This window comes from Moschus berezovskii, chromosome 17 (genome assembly GCF_049115385.1).
Source record: "Moschus berezovskii isolate FMDL1 chromosome 17, NW_MosBer_1.0, whole genome shotgun sequence".
In the NCBI taxonomy this organism is placed as follows: domain Eukaryota; kingdom Metazoa; phylum Chordata; class Mammalia; order Artiodactyla; family Moschidae; genus Moschus; species Moschus berezovskii.
In genome coordinates, this window is record NC_142476.1 from 39,587,211 (window position 1) to 39,608,593 (window position 21,383).

The 21,383-nt window shown below is 51.7% G+C and overlaps 1 protein-coding gene across 3 annotated transcripts in view; it reads left to right on the forward strand.

The window, feature by feature from the left end:
* KAZN (kazrin, periplakin interacting protein) overlaps positions 1–21,383 on the forward strand; it is a 1,099,220-nt gene that overhangs the window by 910,865 nt on the left and 166,972 nt on the right. Inside the window, exon 1 of one of the 3 annotated variants that reach the window (XM_055419253.2) lies at positions 9,727–10,151. The exons of 1 other annotated variant lie outside the window; for it this stretch is intronic. In XM_055419253.2, the coding sequence (XP_055275228.2) occupies positions 9,944–10,151 (208 nt within the window). In that variant the 5' untranslated portion in view covers positions 9,727–9,943. Of the gene's footprint in view, positions 1–9,726; positions 10,152–21,383 lie in introns of those variants that run through there. One more of the 3 variants, XM_088845338.1, reaches the window with a different exon arrangement.

Consider the following 21,383-nt stretch of genomic DNA (forward strand, 5'->3'; position numbering starts at 1 on the left):
TTTTTTTTCCCCTCAGAGGGAGAAGCCAGCTTTTTCTTTGAACAGATAAATCCCACCTCAGTGTTGAGATGCCTAATTACTCTTTGCAGGTAGCTCAGAGATGGTTGGATGGCATCACCGACTCAATGGACATGAATTTGAGCAAGCTCTGGGAGATGGTTAAGGACAGGGAAGCCTGGTGTGCTGGAGTCCATGGGGTCACAAAGTTAGACATGACTGAGCGACTGAACAACAGAGCCCTTCACAGGAAGACCCAGGCCTTTGCACAAGGGTCTTTCTCCATGGTTCCCACTTGCTTGTGGCCACTGTGACAGCAGTTGCTTTAGGAGAGACTGGCACTGTAAGTCTTAAAGAGACAGGCCAGGCCAGGATCTCTGGGCCTCGGTGCTCACCCTGCATGCACGAATCTTGAAGCTGTTTGCTAGCCTGGGCTTTGGGACAATTTTGTTTCCCTGGGGAATGACTCGTCACTGCCCCAGTGGTAAGGCCTCTGCAGCACAGACAGTCATAATCAAAGACATATCTGCCAGCAATTCTCCTGTCTCATCTGAATGTCCAGGTGGACTACACTTCCCCATGGTATCTAAGACAGGAGTGGACTCATGGCACATGTGGACCCAATGAAATAAACAAGGAAATAAGCAAATGGTTTCTTAACTGAACCGGCCCTGCAGCCTGGCTGTCTGTTTGCCTTTGTGGGCTTTCCTACCTCTGGTATCTTTTTTGTTCCTCACAGGACAGTTGTGGAGAGACAGGCAAGTGTTCTTATCCCCATTTCACTAGTGGGGAAACTGAGGCCCCAGGAAGGTGGTCTGACTTGCCCAACTCTGAAAGAGAAGTGTAGAACTCCAAGCCGCAGTCCCTTGCCATGGCCTCTCCCAAGTCTAACTGGTGTTTTTTTCCATGTCCTGTAAGAACCATTCTGCAGGTAATTGCTGTGGAGATGAAACCTGGAGAGGGGTGATCTAGGAATCCAGGTCCTTCCTGTTTTCAGGAAGGGAGAACACTTTCTTCTTTGCAGAAACTGCCAGTCTTTCTGGGAGTCGGCCTTAGGCCTGGGGCTCTCCAGGTGGTGCTAGTGGTAAAGAGCCTGCCTGCCAAGGCAGGAGATGGAAGAGACAAGGATTCGATCCATGGGTCGGGAAGATCCCCTGGAGAAGGAAATGGCAACCCAGCGCATGGTGTCACATGCTGGTAGACCCTGGGTGCCCGTGGCCAGCTAACCTGCGTGGTGCTTTACAGCCGGAGCCCAGTGCGGTGCCTAGCACGTGGCTGGCACACAGTATTTGTTGAACCAGTGAATGAAGAAATGAAGACAGACATGCTTGAAATACTGAGTCTGAACTTAACCAGCTATGTGATCTTAGACAAATCCTTCCGTCTATCCAAGCCTCGGTTTCTTCACCCATAAGATCAGAAAAATAATAATTTTTATAATAATACAAGGTAGTGGCATAATAATTAAGAAAACTGGCTCTGGAGGCAGAATTGCCTGCCTGTTACTCCTGGCTTCATCTTTTCTACTGTGTGACCTCAGGCAAGCTACTAAAACTCTCTGTTCCTTGGCTTCCTCGTTGGTAAAATGAGGATTGTCAGACTACTTACACGGTGCTGTGAGAATTAAAGTGAACTAATATGTGTAAAGTGCTCTGCCCAATATTAGGCGTGCATGTGTGCTCAGTCACTTCAGTCATGTCCAACTCTTTGCAACCCTGGGAACTGTAGCCCGCCAGGCTCCTCTGTCCATGGAATTCTCCAAACTGGAATGGGTTGCCATTTCCTTCTTCAGAGGATCTTCCCAACCCAGGGATTGAACACTTCTCCTGCATTGCAGATGGATACTTTACCCACCGAGGCACCTGAGAAGCCCATCCAAATACTATAAATAACCCTTAACAGTGATGATTCTACCTGTGCACCGATAAATTAAAACATTGAAGTAATGAGGGTGAGATGGTTGGATGGCATCACTGACTCAATGGACGTGAGTTTGAGCAAACTCAGGGAGATAGTAAAGGACAGGGAAGCCTGGCGTGCTGCAGTCCATGGGGTCGCAGAGTCAGACATGACTTAGCAACTGAACAATAATGAGTACATAGCAGAGTGCCTGGTACAGAGGTGGAAGGGCTCAAAACATTCTTCTTCATTTTAAAATTAATTAATTAATTAATTTGGTTGCATCAGGCCTTAGATGCAGCACTTGGGATACCTTGGTTGCATCATGTGGGATTTTTGTTGCAGCACAGGGATTCCCTGATTGTGGCACGTCGACTTAGTTGCTCTGGGGCATGTGGGATCTTTGTTCCTTGACCAGGGATCAATCATGCAGTCCCCTGCATTCGTAGGCAGATTCTTAACCACTGGACTACCAGGGAAGTCCCAGTAAACAGTATTCTTATCTTGGGCACTCACTGGCCCATAGCCTCTGTGTCTTTTGACTCACACATTGGACATGGAGACTTGGGGCCTGAAAATTGTGGTGGTTCCCAGGAACCAACACCCCCAGTTGAGGACCCCAGTTGAGGAAGGGGATGTACTGCCAGTGGCCACTTGGGGCAGCAGAGGCCCCATCCCCAGATGCCTGCTGAGGGTTCCCTGAAGTTTTCCTGACTTCAGGAGTTAATCATGGAAGGGTTGACCATTCCACTATGTCCACAATTCTCCATAACCCTGTGGTGCAAGGTATTCTACCAGAGAACACCCCTCATTTCTGAGGGTTAGAATCCCAACCCTGCGTTTACCAGCCACATCACCTGGGATAAGTCCCTCTGTCTTCCCTAAACTTCAGTTTTCTCATCTGGGACATGGGGATAGGGTGCAAGGTTGAATGAGCTAGAAAGGACAGTCCCTGGGGTGAAGTAAGCGTTCAGTCAATGACATTGTTACCAAGGTAGCTTGATGGTTATTAGCCCAGAATCTGCAGCCAGACTACATTAAGCTTGAGTCCTGCCTACATCACTTATTGGCTGTGTGCCTTTGGGTAAATGACTTAACTTTTGTGTCTGTTTGAAAAATTTGTAAAATGAGAATGATAATAATTACTCCAGAATTATTGGGAAGGTTATATAGTGAGCACTATGTAAATGTTTGCCAATATTATTATTAGAAGTCATAGTATTTTGATGTTATTGTTACTTATTCTGAATGCTGTGTGTGTTCAGTTGCTAAGTTGTGTCCAACTCTTTGGGACCCCATGTACTGTAGCCCACCAGGCTCCTCTCTCCATGGGATTTTCCAGGCAAGAATACTGGAGTGGGTTGCCAATTTCCTCCTCCAGGGAATCTTCCAGACTCAGGGATCAAACCCATGTCTCTTGCGTCTTCTGAATTGGCAGGCAGATTCTTTACCACTTGAGCCACCTGGGAAGCCCAATGATCCTGAATAAGCTGCAACATTTCAACTTTCTGTAGATACCTCTCTGTTTGATATGAACTTGCTCAAAAGAGCCTTAGAGAAAATGGGAGAGATGTGGCTTCTGGATGAGGAAGGAATTTTTCCTTTTGGTGCAAGTCAGAATCTAATTTGGGATACAAGATGGTCTGACAGGCAGGGCATGGAGGCCAGCTGTACTTGGTGAAAACACTTCAATGTCTGGATCTGGGATAAGCATCTGCCTCCAAGGCAGGTCCTTTGGAAACCTCCAGAGAGGATCAGGATCCTCGACAGGTCGTTTGGGGCCCAGGAAAGATCAGCAAAGGTATCGGTGAGCCCATGACAGGCACACAAAAGTCTCCAGCCAAGAAGGCCTCCCCAGGACAGATGGCAGGATGGATAGGGGGTAAAATCCCCCAGCCTCCAAGAGCTGAGGCCTAAAAGGTTTGAGGGGGAAATACCAGTCTAATCCTTCCCACTGCACCTGTGCCCTGGAGTCCTACGGGGATGGCCAAGTGAAGAAGAGGAGATCAGTACCATCCCCACAGTGGCCTCGGCCACAGAGGCATCCTGGGGCCTGCTGGAAGGACTTCTGAGAAAGAGATCACAAGCTGCAGATCTCCATGGAGATAGCTGGCGTGCTTATCTGGCTCAAAGGCAAAAGACACGTTGCTCTGGCCTCCTCCAGCCATGTCTTCAAGCTCACTTTTTTGAGGATTTACTTTGTATGAAGCACCGTTCAGGGCTTCCCCGGTGGCTCAGTGGTAAAGAATCTGCCTGCCAATGCAGGAGATGTGGGTTCGATCCCTGGGTCAGAAAGATCCCCTGGAGAAGGAAATGACAACCTGCTCCAGTATTCTTGCCTAGAGAATCCCATGGACAGAGGAGCCTGGCGGGCTACAGTTCATGGGGTCACAAAAGAGTTGGACGCAACTTAGTGATGACAGCAACAAGCACCATTCAGAGTTCTGCATGTGCAAAAACCTCCTACCACAACCCTACAAAGTAATGACCACAATCACCTCCATCTGACAGATGAGGAGCCCAAGGCTTCTGGGCCGAAATCGTGTGCTCTAGATTATACCCTCGTGGAGAAGGAAATGGCAACCCACTCCAGTGTTCTTGCCTGGAGAATCCCAGGGACGGGGGAGCCTGGTGGGCTTCCGTCTATGGGGTCACACAGAGTCGGACATGACTGAAGTGACTTAGCAGCAGCAGCAGCAGATTATACCCTCGAGTGTGTCAGAGCTGGGATTTGAGTCCTGCTCTCTCTGCCTCCAGAGAATGTGTCCCCAGCCTCCAGGGGTGTGCAGCATCCAGGATGGCCTTCACTGATCCTTGCCTCCTGGTGGTCACACCATCTTGTCACCCCTCCCATCCACTGTGGGCAGGACCTGCTGATTCCCTTCTAATGAACAGAACAGGGGAAAGGTGATGGATGCCATTTCCAAGATTAGGTTACAGTGTCAGACAATGAAGGAGAAATATCTTATGACATCCCTTATACGCAGAGTCTAAAACGATGAGACAAATAGAACTGATCTCCAAAACAGAAACCGACTCACAAGCTTAGAGAATGAACTTGTGGTTGCCAGGGAGGAAGGATGGAGGAGGGAGAGATAATCAGGAAGTTTGCGATCAGCATATATACACTGCTATATTTAAAATGGGTAACCAACAAGGGCTATATAGCATAGGGGGAACTCTGCTCAATGTTATGTGGCAGCCTGGATGGGAGGGAAGTTTGGGTGAGGATGGATACATGGATATATATGGCTGAGTCCCTTTACTGTCCATCTCAAACTATCACAACATTGTTAATTGGCTATACCCCAATGCAAAATAAAAAGTATTTTTTTAAAAAAATTAGGTTATAGAGACAGCAGTTTCCATCTTGTGCATGCCCTCTCTTGCTCTTTCCTGGAGCCCCCGGGGGAAGCAAGCTGCAATTTTTCGAGAACGGCTAAGAATGGAGGGTGGCTTCAGGGCCCATAGCCAAGCAGGTGTGGAGGGTCTCAGTCCAACACAAGAAACTGGATTGCTAGGGAGTAGTTGCTCCCCAAGGAGAGCCCTAAGTTGAACGGAGCCCTGGCTGACACCTTGCTGGCAGTCTACACAGAAGCCCTGAACCTGAGGCACCCAGCTAGGCCACCCTCGTCTCCTGACCCACAGAAACTGAGAGATAATAAATGCTTTTGTTTCAAGCCTCTGCAATTTGGGGTGATTTGTCATGCAGCAATAGATAACGAATACACTTGCTATCACTGCTAGCAACACACACAAAACACACATACCCCCTCAGCCACCATGAGAAGGATTAAAAAAGACCCACTCACCCGGATTGGGCAGAGCTGGGAGCACCCTCCTCTGCTACTCCAGCCCTTAATTTCGCTTTCGCTGGTGAGGGTGCTTAGATGCAGAGACAGAATGACCCTTTTCCACAGTTACACACAAACTAGGGGATTGCTACCAAGGTCTCCAGACTCCGGGAATTCACGATGGTGTTACAGACAAAACAGTACAGTCTTGAGAATCCACTATTGCTACCTGTCTTAGTGCCAGGTGTTTGAAGAGAGTAACTTTGGCTGGAAGATATCAGTTAAACCTCTTCTACAAATACTAAAAACATAGTCAAGAAAAAAAAACCTGAAAAATTCCAGCATATTCAAATATTCAACTTTAAGCAGATATTGAATATAGTGGGGTTTTTAATATAAGGTTTCTGGGTTTTGTTCCTTAAGTCAAATATATCTTGTCACATCACTTGCTGCTGTGATCTAAAGGATATTTCCTCGTGAATGAAGGGGCGCTGTGAATGGGAATTGCACTGACCCCTGATGTCCCTGACCCCCAGCCTCCTTTTTGTTTCCTTTGGTGGTGCCCTGTTGGCCTGAGGTCAGGGTCATGGGGACACTGTCTGACCTCAGAGCTTATAACTAGAGCAGCCTCCCAACCCTTGGGCTGGGTTGCCAATCCCCACCCCAACCCCCCTACTTTGAATTCTCACTATGCCTTTGCTCCTTATGAGTAGTCAGGAGGCCTGGAGGGGACAATTCCTATTGTCTTTCTCCTCACCCAAAATCTTCCCTTCCCACTGCCTTACAGAGGCTGGACATGGTGTACCCAGAGGGACAGAGAGAGCCAAACCCAGGCCCAGCTGTCTCCAACATCAATTCTCAGCATCCCCCAGGGAGGCCAGCAGGTCTTCTGGGAGAAGGCCCAGCTACATAATTTGTGGGTCCCAATGCAAAATGATCGCCGAAGAATTGATGCTTTTGAACTGTGGTGTTGGAGAAGACTCTTGAGAGTCCCTTGGACTGCAAGGAGATCCAACCAGTCCATTCTAAAGGAGATCAATCCTGGGTGTTCATTGGAAGGACTGATGCTAAAGCTGAAACTCCAATACTTTGGCCACCTCATGCGACAAGTTGACTCACTGGAAAAGAGTCTGATGCTGGGAAAGGTTGGGGGCGGGAGGAGAAGGGGGCAACAGCGAATGAGATGGCTGGGTGGCATCACCAACTCTGTGGACATGAGTTTGAGTGAACTCCGGGAGTTGGTGATGGACAGGGAGGCCTGGCGTGCTGTGATTCATGGGGTCGCGGAGAGTTGAACACAACTGAGCGACTGAACTGAACTGAATGCAAAATGAACATGTGAGGCCCCTAGTTCAAAACTAATTTAAGAATGTCAAAGTGATGACAAAACCCCAGTGCAGGGCCCTTCTTCAAGGTTGCACATTCAGAAGCCAGCCTGGTCTTGGAGTCTTCAAAACAAACCACCCTGGAGGTGCCATTCCTGGAAAACGGGCTGTCGTTCCCTGGCTCCCGCCCGCATTTCCTGTTGCAGAGGGTGAGCAGAAATGTCTCCTGGGCCCAGGACATCCTCATAATCAGAAACATACCTCGAAGAGGAAAGACCTCCCTCTCAAGGCGGATGGATGGTTTTCTGGAAGGCTGCAGGCTGCCACTGCTGGCACAGATTTGCCTGCTAGCAGAGTTGTGAACAGGGAGACAGAGAGGCTGAAGTTGACTAGGGGAGGCCTGGGTCATCAGAAAATCCCAGGAAGTGAGGGCAGGTGGGCCCAAATGCCATATGAAGTCCTAGTTCTGAGTGTGGGGGACACACACATGCAAGCCAGGCCAAACTTTGCTGAGAAAGGAGAGCAGCAGAAACTCTCCAGGGTTGGGAGCTTGAGAAATAGCTTGGATCATTGAAACATCAGTAGCAAACATGTTCAGACTCTAGAGAGGCTGCACAGGGGACCAGTGAGCACCTGTGGCCAGTGAGCCAAACAGAAACTTCTAGACATATTGACCTCGTTGTTCTTTATCCTCTTTCTTCTTCGGTTTTATAAAGTTGCCAATATTTCAAACTTAGGTTTCACATCAAAATTCACATTCCTAGTAGCTCCAGAAAAAACAAACAAAAAATGGAACCTCTGATAACACTGGAGCCAAATTCCTGTATGACAACCATCTACTGCCTCCTCTAACTCTAACCCTAACCCTCTTGTTTGCCACAGTCCCCGCCACTCCCTGACATTGAATCCAAGTGCCACAGTCCCCGCCACTCCCTGACATTGAATCCAAGTGGCAAGTGCTCATATCCATGCTTGGGCTGCTGTGTCCTCCTTATGAAGTGAAGAGGGAAGTGAATGTTTCTATGAAAAATGGGAAAAATAGGAGATTGACCATGAGTTCTATGTACTTCAAGAAATATGGGAAAGAGTGTGTTTCTTTGTAGAAGTGAGGAACCTCCCTATGAGTTTAATATGCAAAGACTTTCTAAGTAAAAAGAACAACCTAAATGCCCTAAAAAGCAGACCACAGCAGTCCCTGCTGTCCCTCCTCCCTCAGTCATGTCCCTGAAATCATCCGAAACAGAGTCTCCAGGACCAGATGTCTCCAGAATGAAAGACCCTCCCGGCTTCTCCTCCCATGAGGGCTCAGAGTGATCTTTCCTTTGTTCTGTTCTGCCATTTTTCCCAGCAAAGGCAGAGAACTTGGGGGATTCCCAGCATCTCTTGTCACTTGGTGTGGGGTCAGTTTCCTTCTCCTAGAGTGGTATGGGCGTTTAACCCCATGGATGGTTTACTTCCCGAGCAGGGAGCATCACTAAGATTTCATGTACCTGTCCGCCCTCCACTGGGCAGTGGGTGGTCCCATTAGAAAGGGGCAGAGGATCTGAGGCAGCCAGACTTGCACAGGTGGGGGGCGGGGATGGTGGGCAGGTACGGGGAAGGAGAAATTTGGTTCCCATCGATGGTCAGAGAACCATATGCCAGGACCTAGAAGTTCCCAGAGCTCAGTGGAATCCATAGGTGATTAAGACAGGCCTGGAGGAGCTGGGGTGCATGCTGCTTGGAGGGGGAGGCTGAGGACACCAGAGAAAGTATGTGACTCCTCACCCAGCCAGGTAGCCTCACCTTCCCATGTCTACGGGACCTGCCTCCTGGGGCTGCAAGGAGATAATTAGTCCTTCTAAAGAGTATCATAATCCCCAGATCAAAGCGGGTTGAGAGCTGCTGGGTTCACTTTACAGCGAACTGTGCCAGCCATGGGAGCACCCACTGGAGTGGGCAGGCTCGGATTTGCAGCCCCTTCAGTGTGTCACCTCCTACAGAGCTTGGCTGGTCTAATAACCCATGGGGCAGGGATCCAGACCCTGGTCTCCCCTGGAACCCCTTCACCTGCCACATGCCCCCCACCCCCAACCAGAGGGGAGTTCATACCTAGCACTGATGATGGACAGGGTGGGAAGTCCTGATGTCCCATTTCATAGATGGGGAAGCTGGAGACGGATTGAGGTGCAGACATAGGGTCCCCCACCAGTGCTTCCTCATGCGTATGGACCATATCAATTTTCCTCCCACTGGCACAGCCGTTGCGCTCAGTACTGTGTGCACTTAAAGCAGGACTGGCCGCACAGTCCAGGTGAGTGAAGGAAGTGTCCCAGAGGGCCCACCCCCTTTTCCTGCCTGCTTTTTCCGCCCTCTCCCGGCCACTTGCTGGGACTTCAGCTCTCCAGCAAGGCTGTCCCAAGGGTGTCAGAAAAGTAGAGAGACACATGCAAGCTGGGCTACCTGGATTCAGGCCTGTCACTCCCAAGCCCTGTGACACTGCCCTTCTCTCTAACCCTGAGTTTCTCTAGGAATGACCATGCTGGGAACGAATCAAGTGGCTAGGGCCCAGCGCACAAAGGGGCGTCGCGGCGCTCTGCCCGGCCTTGGGGCGAGTCTGGGCGCCGCGGAGGGGCCGGGGCGGGGGCGGGGGCGGGGCGAGCGGCGCTGCTCTCCAGCCCGGAAGGAGCGGGAGGAGGAGCCGCGGGAGTGAGAGTCGTTCCCACGTGAGAGTCTCGGCGGCCGAATTCCTCGCGTGCAGCAGCAGCGGACAGCCGGGCGTCCGGCCGGACGGAGAGCCCTGGTCCGGCGCGCGCGGGCCGCCGAGCGGGCGGCCGGGGCGGCGCTCGGCTGCGCCCCGATGCGGCGACGACCCCGCGGGCTGTGAGCCCGGCGCCCGCCGTCGGAGCCCCCCGCGCCGCCGCGGGCAGAGCCCCCCGGGCAGGCGGCATGCGGGCCGCCGACTCTGGCACCTGGGAACGCGTCCGCCAGCTCGCGGTGCAGGGCGAGCCGGCGCCTTCCTGCGGGGCAGGGGCCGGGCCGGCGCGCCCCCCGGGGCCCGCAGTGTGCGAGCCGAGTGCGGACGCGGCGGGATCGAGCGATCGGCCCCGCGCCGGGGCACCCTCAGCTCGAGCGGATGGCGACTGCAGCCAGCCGGGTAGGTGCGCGCCGAGAGGGCAGGGCGGCGCGGCCGCAGGCCCCGGAGCGCCGGGCCGGGCGCGCGGGGGCGCTCCCGACCGGGATCCGGCAGCCGCTGGTGGCAAAGTTCTCGCCGCACCCGGAGCCCCGAGCTCCGGCCGGGGTGCAGGAGGAGACGCGCGGGACGCGGAGTTAGTCCTCAGCCTGGGGGTTTCGGGGCTCGGCGGCTTTCCGGCAGAGCCCCGTAGGGAACTGCCGAGGGAGGTCAAGACCACGGGAGCCGTGCGATCCCGCGGCGCCGGGAGACCCGGGTCTGGGCCGGATCCCGCGCCTGTTCTGGGAAGCAAGGGAATGGGGCCAGCCTCGCGCTGAGTTGGGGAGGCCCCCTGTGACTGCACCTGTAACCCACCTGGCAACCCCAAGTGCGGAGGGGAGCGCTGCCTTCCCGCCGCCCCTCGCAGTCGAAAGTGATGACTCGCTTTTGCTAGCAGCGAAGAGATTTCTCGGACACTTGAACGACTAAGGCAGAAAGAGAAATTGCCGCGGAGGAGACACAAATGCAGTGGTCTAATTATGTATCGTTGGCTAATCCGCCCCAAGCGGAGAACAGCGTTTGAGCGTTAAACGTTCCGAGTGGATGCTCCGGTTCCATTCTGTTCCGGCCTCAGCTGGTCCCTCCCCAACTCAAGTTAGGTCATGGAGGGTGGGGCACAGGAACCCCTGGATCCTCCAGAGGAAGGGCTTCTGAGAAGACTGTCATCATCAGTTTGAAGTTCGAATACTTTTTCTAGGAAAAATGGGGTGGGGGTGTGGGGATAGGTGGACCCCATGATTATTCATTATTTCTTGAACACCCATGTGTTCCAGTAATTTACTTGCAGTGTCTTAAAATCCTATTAAGACCCCTGGCAGTGAGGCTGTGTTTTCTCCAGGAAGATGAGGTCAGAAAAGGCTGGAGTTTAAGGGACTTGCCCGAGTCCCGAAGCCCTGAAGCCCTGGTACTGGAATTTCAAATTCTTTCTGGTTTGGCACCAGAATGCCTCTCCCAGGCAGCAAGCTTACCAACTGGGAAACACCAGGCTTATTTACCTAATAATTCTTTCCTAAAAACAGCCAACTGCAAGTCCTCCTAATTCCAAGCTGCCCATATTGTTTTCCCCAGGAGATGGGATTCCAGAGGTCAGAGTTCTAGTCACAGGAGCTGGGACCACCAGTCAACTGAGTCTGATTAGCTGAGCTGCACTGGTGTTCTGGAACAACTGGTGTCTTGGGTCATCAAGGGTCTGGAAGCGGGACACTGAGGCCGGGAAGGAGCTTGAGCCCCTGGGCCTTTGGTTTAGGAGCTGGGCTTGCTGGACCCAATCCCACCTCCTCCCCTGTTGCACAGAGCAGTTAGAACCCAAGACAGCTTACTGTGAAACAGAACATAGATGCAGAGAATAAGCAAATGGGAGGGCTTGGGCAAGTCGTTTGATCTTTCTGAGACTCAGTTTACCCATCTGTAAAGTGGAGATATTAATAATGTCAGATATATTTTGATCATTCAGAAGCTCATGTCTGCAAAGCACCTTGCCTAGTTCATAGTTTATGCTGATGAATGTAAGTCATCAGCTTTACCTGTGGGGCACCTTTTGATGCCCCTACTGACTCAGTTTTTCTTTAGGATGAACTGTTAATCTATTCCATCTCCCTCCTCCTGAACTATGTTGAGATGATATCTGTTTTGTCTGTAAAATATGTCTGTGATCCCAAGCTGACTGTTGGGCCAATGGAGGCTGTTATTATGTACACATGTAGAAGAGGGCTGGCTGGAGATAAATCTGTTTACTTTGTGTCTATATAGACTCCACTTGTGTATCATGATAACAACATCCTAATGACATAATGTAGCTGAGAAAAGCCTGTCTCTGAGGTCTGGGGGTGGCTGTTACTCCAGTGGCCCTCTTGGTGTCCCTTTAGGGCAGAGAGCAGTGGGCATCTCCTTTCCTGGTCTACACATGACATCACTGGTATGAAACAGGATAAGCCAGCAGCTAAACCAGAAAGTTCTGAGTTCTTTCTACCCCACCACCCTTCACCCTCTTCTGGTCTCTGGATCTTAAAGACCAAATACAATTTCTGAGAAAGTCCATGGTAGTTGGGCATGGACACAGGTTCTCAAATAGCCTATCATGGACACGGGTGCTCACGCCATTGGCTGTCATGAGGGATTTTCCTCTGGGAGGTCAATGGGAACTGCAAGTCAAAATTACTACTGAAATAGACATTTTAGCCAGGCTGTGAGGTGACTCACTTCAGGATCTTAGAACATTACTTCCCAGCCCAATGCAAAGCTCAGTTTAAGAAACTGCAAGAGTGCCCTTCTGGGTGACAGTGTCTGAAAATTGGCACTTTTAGGGGTTTGGGGAAGGGGAAAGGGAGAAGGGATGCTCACTTGGTGGAATGGAGGCCTGGCACCTTGACATTGTTCATAGGTGATATCCTGGGACTGTCAGGGTGACAGACCCTGTGCTGGTGACCTCTGCTGACACCTGGCCTCCAGGGTGAGGCCACTTCCAGGAGAGGTTCCCATTTGCGTGCATACTGTGGATAAGAGCAGGTGATGCAGAAATGGGACACGGTGCTTGGTCTGCACCAGATGCGGCCCCAAATCTGTCTGACCTCAAGATGCTCTGTAACTCAGTTTCCCTGTTGGTGTGGGGGGAGTGACTCCACCAGAGGGAGGCTCCTTCCAGGGTCCCCACAGAGTGTTCAGGTGGTCCCAGAGCCTTCTGAGATGAGAACTCGAATGACTCCCTTGCAGTTGTCCCTCCGTTCAGTCACTTCTCTTGAGCATCTCCTCCCTCCAGGCACTGTTGTAGCTGCCAGGGCTGTAGCAGCGAGAAGACTGCGGCCCTTGTTTCCATGGAGCTTGTATTCTGTGGGAGGAGATTTCCAGTAGGCAAAGACCCACAGGATGTGTCAAGGGATGGTAAAGGCTAGAGAAAAAACCAGGTGAGGGGTTAGCGCCATGGGAGTGGGTGGGTTTTAGTATAGGTGGTTAGAAAAGAATGAGGGGAGGTGCGTGGGTGCTGAGTTCCTAAGATGAGAGGATATTGCTGGTCGACAAAGGAAATCAAGTCTCTTTTTTTTTTTTTTTTAATTTTTGGCCATGCAGCTTATGGGACCTTAGTTCCCCTACAAGAGATCAAACCCAGCCTTTGGCAGTGAGAGCACCAAGTCGTAACCACTGGACTGCCAGGGAATTCCCAACCAAGTCATTTTTTTTTCCTTTAAGTTGTTGGTAAATTAGCATTTTTGTAGACTGGGCACTGTTTCTGTCTGTTTCTGTCTGTTTCCTCCTAGGCTTCCTTCTTTATTAGTTATTTAAGTTCTTATCTTCTCTTAACCCCTCCCCCTCACATAAAGCCCGCCAGAGGAGGAGTCCAGGCCCTGCGTACCTGTATACTGGCTCCCATCCTTTGCCCTCCCAGGGGCCAATCTTGCATGCTAAGTCGCTTCAGTTATGTCTGACTCTTTGCAACCCTGGGGACTGTAGCCTACCAGGCTCCTCTGTCCATAGGATTCTACAGGCAAGAATACTGGAGTGGGTTGCCATTTTCTACTCCAGGTGATCTTCCCAACCCAGGGATCAAACCCACATTTCTTATGTCTCCTGCATTGGCAGGCAGGTCCTTTACCACTAGCTCCACCTCGGACGTCCAGGGGCCAGGCTTGGTGCTCACCAAATGCCAGACTTTTGTCTTCATTAGTCCTCCAGCAACCCAGGGGTAGATGCTGTTACTAATTCTGTCCACAGATGGGGAAACTGGTGCTCAGAAAATTCGGCTGAGATCTCACAGCTAGTAAGTGTCACAGCCAGGACTTGGCCCCAGGTTGTAAACCTCAGAGCACCTCATTGTGATCTCAAGAAAGTAGACCTACATTAAGTGTCAGGTCCATTTTTCCTTTAAATTTTTATCTCTAAAAAAAAAGTTTGTCCTCTCCTTGACATTCCTCGGTTTAAGCAACTCAAGCATTTGCTTATCTTTGTGCCTTTAGCAATTTCCTCACTAGGTCAGCTTTGTGTGATCCCTTCTGTAAAGAATTTCTGCTGGGTGAGGGGGAGATTCAGTCTCCTCGCTGGAACTGGGGATGCTTGTTGAAAGTCAGCTGCTAGGACCTAGAGGGTTTAGAGGGAGCTTCCTCGGTAATGGGTGGGAGAGAGATGACTGGGGGCTTGGCTCTTCTGGACACTCAGGAATGAAAGTCACTGCTCTTTGAATGTGTTTTTCCATTGGTTTCCCTCAGGCAGTCTGCTGTGGCCCAGCCCCCTCCACCCTATGTGACTGTTCAGGGAGAGGAACTGAAAGATCCTTCTGCCAGGGCAGTGGGTACAGGGCACCACGTTTGGAATCAAACGCAACCTGCTAGTTGAATTCACCATCTCTACTGCTTCCTGGCTATTTGTCTCCAAGCAAATTAGTTAATGTCCTGAGCCTCAGTTTGTGTGTGTGTGTTACTCGGTCGTGTCCGACTCTCTGTGACCCCATGGACTGCAGCCCGCCAGGCTCCTCTGAGCCTCGGTTTACCCATCTCTAAAATGGGATCCTGTTACCCACCTCAGAGTTGTCAGACAGGAATCTGTATGGTTCAGTTCAGTTCAGTCGCTCAGTCGTGTCCGACTCTTTGCGACCCCATGAATCACAGCACGCTGTATGTTTAGCATCCTTCATACCCACGGGGCCTGCTGCTACATACGCCATAAGGGATGGGGAGATTCCCATTTATCCGTACAAAGGACTTAAATGTGTGTGTGTGTGTGAAATTTTTAAAAAGTTTTTTGCCCGCAGCATGCAGGATCTTAAGTTCTCTGTTGTTGTCGTCGTTCAGTCACTAAGTTGTGTCTCTTTGCGGCCCCATGGGCTGCGGCACACCCAACTTCCTTGTCCTTCACTATCTCCCGGAGTCTACTCAAATTCATGTCTGTTGAGTCGAGGATGCTACCTAACCTTCTCATCCTCCAGTCAGGGATCAAACTCGTGCCCTTTGCAGTGGAAGTGCAGAGTCTTAACCACTGGACTGCCAGAGAAGTCTCAAAAATGCGTTAAACTTTTGAAGTCTGAAATATTGGGATTTGATGGGACAGGTGTTTTTGACAAGAGTGTGAGCTGCTTATTTGGCCTTCTGAGTCATTGGGAAATTTCCAGAATGGCCTCTGTGTTTTGTGTTAATATTCCAGCTGAGTCAACGGGGTGATTTGCTAGGACCCTCCAGCCATTCTGGGCAAAGAGGGTTTTCTTTCCCTTCCCATCATGTCAAGAGCCACAGAGCACGCGTGGCTCATGGACGGTAGCAGACACCCCCTCAGTGTCAGTACCTCTCCCCCAGAACACGGCCTGTTGGCCAAAGTGGAAAATTAGGCACATTGGCGTGCGCACAGATTTTAGCCCCAGCAGATAAGCATACCAAGCGTGTCATTAAAGCTGTCCAAAGCAATTGCCGTGGGGATCCTGTGTTTGCTGTGAGTCACTAAGGGCTATAAACACTCCAGAGAGGACGGCAAGCCGTGGTTACAAGGTGTGTGCGGTTGCACGCATGCATGCCTGTGTGTATAGTTATTTTTTAAGAATTGACTCTCCGTAAATGTGTTTCATGTTGAGCGCATCAGATGAGTGCCTGTCCAGGAGGGGAAAAGTCAGGATTGCTTCCTGTTCTCAAGGACCAGGCCCTCTGTCCCTCTTGGGACAGCTACCGTGAAGGTGGGGACTTCAGACCTTCTCTTGTCTGCTGTTTGGATGCCTTCAAGAGAAGCTGGTTAGAAGATGCTGATTGTGGCAGTTCGTTGGAGCTCTTACCACATGGCATTAGCCCAGCTGGTGCCGCCACAGCCCCAAATTTAGAAGAAATTAACAGCCACAAAGGTGTGACAGGTACGTGTGTCCCACCTACCTGGTGTGCTGGCCCTAAATTGGATGAGGTTATGCCTGGGCCAGGGAGAAGGGGAGCTGGTGGGTTCAGTGGTGGCAACCCTCCAAGTGCATCATGCTGGGCTTAGGGGACCGCTTTGGGGAACACTCACTGCCCAGTGGCCAGTCTGCAGGTGCTGACTGCCTTGTCTTTTGTTGCACCCCGGATTTGGAGACTGGCTCAGGCTCCCAGCTAGTTTGGGCTGTAAATTTATCACAGGCATTGTGTTCAGTACCTTTTAATTGTACAGAACCTTCAGAAAGCTCTCCCCGGGGGCCTGGAGAGAAGTAAAAACAACAGCTGCTGGTTCCTGTATGCTTTATTCCCTCAGCCTTGCCAGGGCACTCCTAACTTTGAAGTCCTCTGTGCCCAGGCAGGGAAGAATCCTTATTTGTGTTTGGTAAGGTCATATTCGTGATAAACAGTCATTTACTGAAGGCCTCCCAGGAGCCAAGCACTTTGTTACCTGTGTTCCTGTTCCTCTCCCCCAACCCCTATAAGGCCGCTGGCATTCTCCCCACCTTACAGGGCAGACCATTGAGGCTTAAAGAGGTTCCAGGGGTTGTAGTAAGTGGCTTGTGCTGGCTGCCTGCCTCATTGCTGCTTCCCTATGGTTTCATTCATCAGCTGACAATGCCTTGAGAGCTACTGGGGCACCAGGTGGAGGCTGTGATGCTTTTTTTTTTCTCATCTTGGGCATAACAGCATCCAGTAAGCCGGGTACCGTTGGGAGGGAGGGACCTTGGGGCTCAGAGCTGCCCCTTTGGCCCCAGCAGACAGCCCACGCCTCTAGCCCAGCAAGAATCCAAAGAGCCAGCTGGCCTGTGACAGGAGGGTTGACTCTGGCCATTTGGAAACCTGGGATGCAGAGCCCTGAGAGGGAAACCTGGGCAGGGATGGGATCAATTTACTTCCTCTCCGAAGCTCGGGAACTGAGGCCTGGACCAAGGAAGGGACTGTGCTCCAAGGTGTCATGTGGGGTAGTTTCCAGGGTCAGATGTGAAAATTTACGAAGGTACTTGGATGTCTTGGCAAAGCTGGGCGTTCTCTCCCTTCACCCTCTTCCCTAGCTCCCTCTGATCTTTTGAAGGGGGCCTCAGACTTTGGGGATCACAGCAGTCTAGGATGATCGCTAGCATGCACATTCTCAGGCTTCGCCTTGAGATTCTGACTCTGTAGGTCTGTGGAAGGGCCCAGGAATCTTGTATTTTGTATCAAGTGCCCTGGGTGAATTTGATGTAGGGTTTCCATGTATCAGACTTGGAGAACCTCTGCCATTCACTTCTCTGTGAAGTGAAAGTCTCTCAGTCATGTCCAATTCTTTGCTACCCCATGGACTATATAGTCCATGGAATACTCCAGGCCAGAATACTAGAGTGAGTAGCTGTTTCCTTCTCCAGCTGATCTTCCCAAACCAGGGCTAGAACCCAGGTGTCCCGCATTGCAGGTGGATCCTTTATCAGCTGAGCCACTAGGGAAGCCCACTTCTCTGGGATTTGGTTAATCTTTGAGCAGGGAAGGAGGGAGCCACACACTCTGGCTTACCCCCTGCTCCCTGATGTCACCCTTGGCAGCACCCTTTTCCCCTCCCACAGGTGACCCAGCATGGACATCAGGTACGTGAGCATCCTATTTCAATCCCACTTCTTTCTTTTCTAATCTATTTCCCCGCCTCCACCTCTTCCTGCTCCTCCCCTTCCCTCTCCCCACCCCCTTCCCCAGAATCTCTTAGAGAGAGGCACATGGATTTCTGTCTTGTGCTCTCACAAGACTGCTGTGGTGAGAAAGCCTCCAGTTAGGCCTTTTTGCTCGGATGTCCTGCTCTGTGCCCCAGGCTGCCACCAGCACTCACTCAACCTTTCACTTCACCAATATTCCTCTTTCCCTGAGCTCCTCCGAGGGGCCAGGCCCTGGGCTGGGTGCTGAGAGTCAGCGGAGACCACACTCTTGACCGTGGTTCATCCAGACTCTTCAGACTTGGTACCAAACCCACCAGCCCGGGCCGTCTCCTCCCCTGCCGCTTGGATCCCTTTTGTTGTTAGTCTGAACGCTGTGCCCGTGACAGACGTGTTCAGCTGAGTGGCCTGTTCTGTGCTTCCTCTTGGCGTCTCTTGCTGTGTCCATAGTACAGATGGGAGCCAGGGGGACTGTTTCTATCACCTTATACCCTGTGGACTTTGTTGGCTTCTTCAGGGTGGGGGGACCAAGAGGCCTGAGTGGCACAGTGGGAGGGCTCTGTCTGTGGTCCCCCTCCAGCTATGAGACCCACCCCCACCAAGCTGGACTGCCTCCTCCCAGCAGCAGGTACAGGGGGTCTTTAGATGCGGGCTAGCAGTGGCTGCCCTGGGTAGACTCTTTCCCCTCTTTCGTACCCTGGAAGAGAATAGCAAGGGGCCCCCTTTTACAGAAAGCGAAATAGAGGCAGACACTGTGATCTCTTTGGGCCAGAACCATCGTATGGAACTCTCTGTCAAGCTGAAAATGGCCCACCGTCCTGCGTGGTAGCCGCTAGATTTAAAATGTAGCTAGTACGACCACACCGGAGAAGGCAATGGCAAGCCACTCCAGTACTCTTGCCTAGAAAATCCCATGGATGGAGGAGCCTGGTAGGCTGCAGTCTGTGGGGTCGCTAAGGGTCAGACACGACTGAGCGACTTCACTTTCACTTTTCACTTTCACACATTGGAGAAGGAAATGGCAACCCACTCCAGTGTTCTTGCCTGGAGAATCCCAGGGACGGGGGAGCCTGGTGGGCTTCCGTCTATGGGGTCACACAGAGTCGGACACGACTGAAGTGACTTAGCAGCAGCAGCAGCAGTACAACCACACAGCTGAATTTCAATCTGTTTTAAAGGCCGCATGTGGCCAGTGGCTACGGTATTGGCTGGTTCAGCTGGTCCTGAGTCAGGGCTTGATACCACAGAGTGGGCCATGGCCCATCACAGCTCATGAAGCCCAAGGTGTGTTTTGCCTCTGTGCTCCTCTAAGGCTATCCCGCTTCTCCATGTGGTCTCCGGATCACTGGCCTCAAAACTATCTAGAGCTGTTTAGGTTTTTAAGTTCCTGGATCCTCTGCCAAACCTGGACAGCCAGATATCTGGGGTGGCCCCAGAAATCTGCTCTTTAAACTCATCACCTCCACCCCCAGGGGATTTTGATCTTCTCTGAAATTTGTGAACCAGAGGTTCCAGCATGTTATATCTTTACTGTCGGTGAGGTTTCTCAGCCTCCAGCGGTCCATCAGTGCCTTTCTGCCTTTGTCCTCCACCCCCTATCACTCCACTACCTGCACCAGGCTAGTGGCTTTCGAGATGGGGTGCCAAGACCAGTAAATCAGCCTCATCTACGAACTTGTTAGAACTGCAAACCCTCAGCCTGCCCTAGACCTGCAGAATCAGAAACCCAGAGTGAGCCCCGCAGTCTGGGTTTTAACAGACCCCTCAAGGTAATGCTAATGCAGATATAGCTTGAAAGCAGTCACTCAGCAAGACTGCTCTAGGAAGCTCCTTCCACTTAAAAATTTCCCCCAAATCTCTTCTGTCTTCTCCTTCCTCTCCCCATCCTGTTCCCTGTCCCCCTTCCCTCTGTACCCTGGCCTGTCCTCTCTCCAGCTTCCAAGAGCTGCCAAGACCTTTCTACACCCAGGGACTGCTGGGTGTGTGGCAAGATGATCCATCTGCCTTTTACAAGGGTCTTCAGGGATTCTGGCCTTACCCAAGGGGTGGCCCTCATGGGGTTGAGACAGGGGAGGCAGGCAGAGCGGTGGCCAACAGACCGCCAACCCCATCGTCTCTCCCAGAATCCCAGGTGGTGGCCAGCTGCCCACCCGATGCCAGAATCTCAGAAGAGCAGAGGGCCAGATGGGCCGATTTCCCTGGGGCCCCCAGACCCGCTTTGTGGGGCAGGCCCCTGCTGCTTCCCCTGGCATCCATCAGCCTGAAGGAAGTTGGCACAGCTCACAGCTGTGCTCAACAGACAGCACTTGTCTTATGTCTTCCCAGTGTTTACAGAAAGCAGGGAAGCTGGAGGCCAGCTCAGACATGGCCGTGCTCCTGATCCACCGTGGAACCTTCCTTATGCAGATCGTTCACCTCCGAACCCCAGTTTGCTGGTTCCGTGAAATGAGATCCGTAGCGCCAGCCTCGCTTAGCTCACAGATTTGTGATTGCATGTACCCGAGCCTGTGGATCTGGGAGAGCTTTGCCCACTCAGAGGCACCTTACAAACATGGCTCATACCACAGCAATGCTGGTGAGGGCAGACCTGTGCCTCGGGGAACCGACTCGTCCTGGTTAGCCTGGAACATTGCTGGTTTCAGCACTGAAAGTTCTGTTATTGTTGTTTAGTTGCTAAGTTGTGTCTGATCCTTTTGAAACCCCATGGACTGCAGCCCGCCAGGCTCCTCTGACCATGGGATTTCCCAAGCAAGAACACTGCCATGGATTGCCTTTTCTTTCATTACCACGGAGCCACCTGGGAAGCCCACTGGAGGTCCTACATCCTGGGAAACCCCTCAGTCCTAGGCAAACCAGAATAGTTGGTCTCCCTGTCTGTACCCCAGTGGCTTCCAGACACTCAGCTTTGGCAGCCATACTCACCTGCTTTTGCCATATAGAAAGCGATCCTCCTCCCAACCCTACCCTCCCAGCAGTGAGGGCATCATCTGCCTGACTCCTGACCCCCCACCCACCTCCACTGATGGCATTGACCTCTGGCTTTGCTCTCACTTCCAGCTCATTCAGGTCTGTGGGCATCGACTGATGGTCTGGCTGACCCACCACTCAGATTCCAGCTGAGCACGTCTTTATTAAATCACGGTTACCCATTTGTTTACTGGATCACTCACTGGATAAATACTCATCAGGCCCCACGTGGGTGCCTGGTGCTGACAAGCTGAGCCAAACCAGCCCTGTCCTCATTTTGCCTAGGGTTTTCTGTCTAGAACCCTTAGCTGGGACCAGAAGGATGCCCTTCCCCAACCTCTCCCTGCATCCGACAAAGCTCCAGCGTCTGCCTGGCAGATATTGAGTACCTGCTCCGCATGGGCATGGTGCTGGAGCCATGAACCATGCCAGCTCCTCTCCTGGCTGCTACTGAGGGGCTCAGGGTCTCCTCCTTGTGCCATGAACCAGCTGACTCATTCCCACCCCTCATCTTCTCCTTCCTATGTCTCCACCCTGTACAAAATCCAAATTCCACCCTGTCTTGGGCCCCAGCCCTGATATAAAGTCTAATCTTGCTCATCCCAGCCCCTTTGTGCACAGTCATTGCCTTGTCACAGGGTCATACCGGGGTGTTTCTC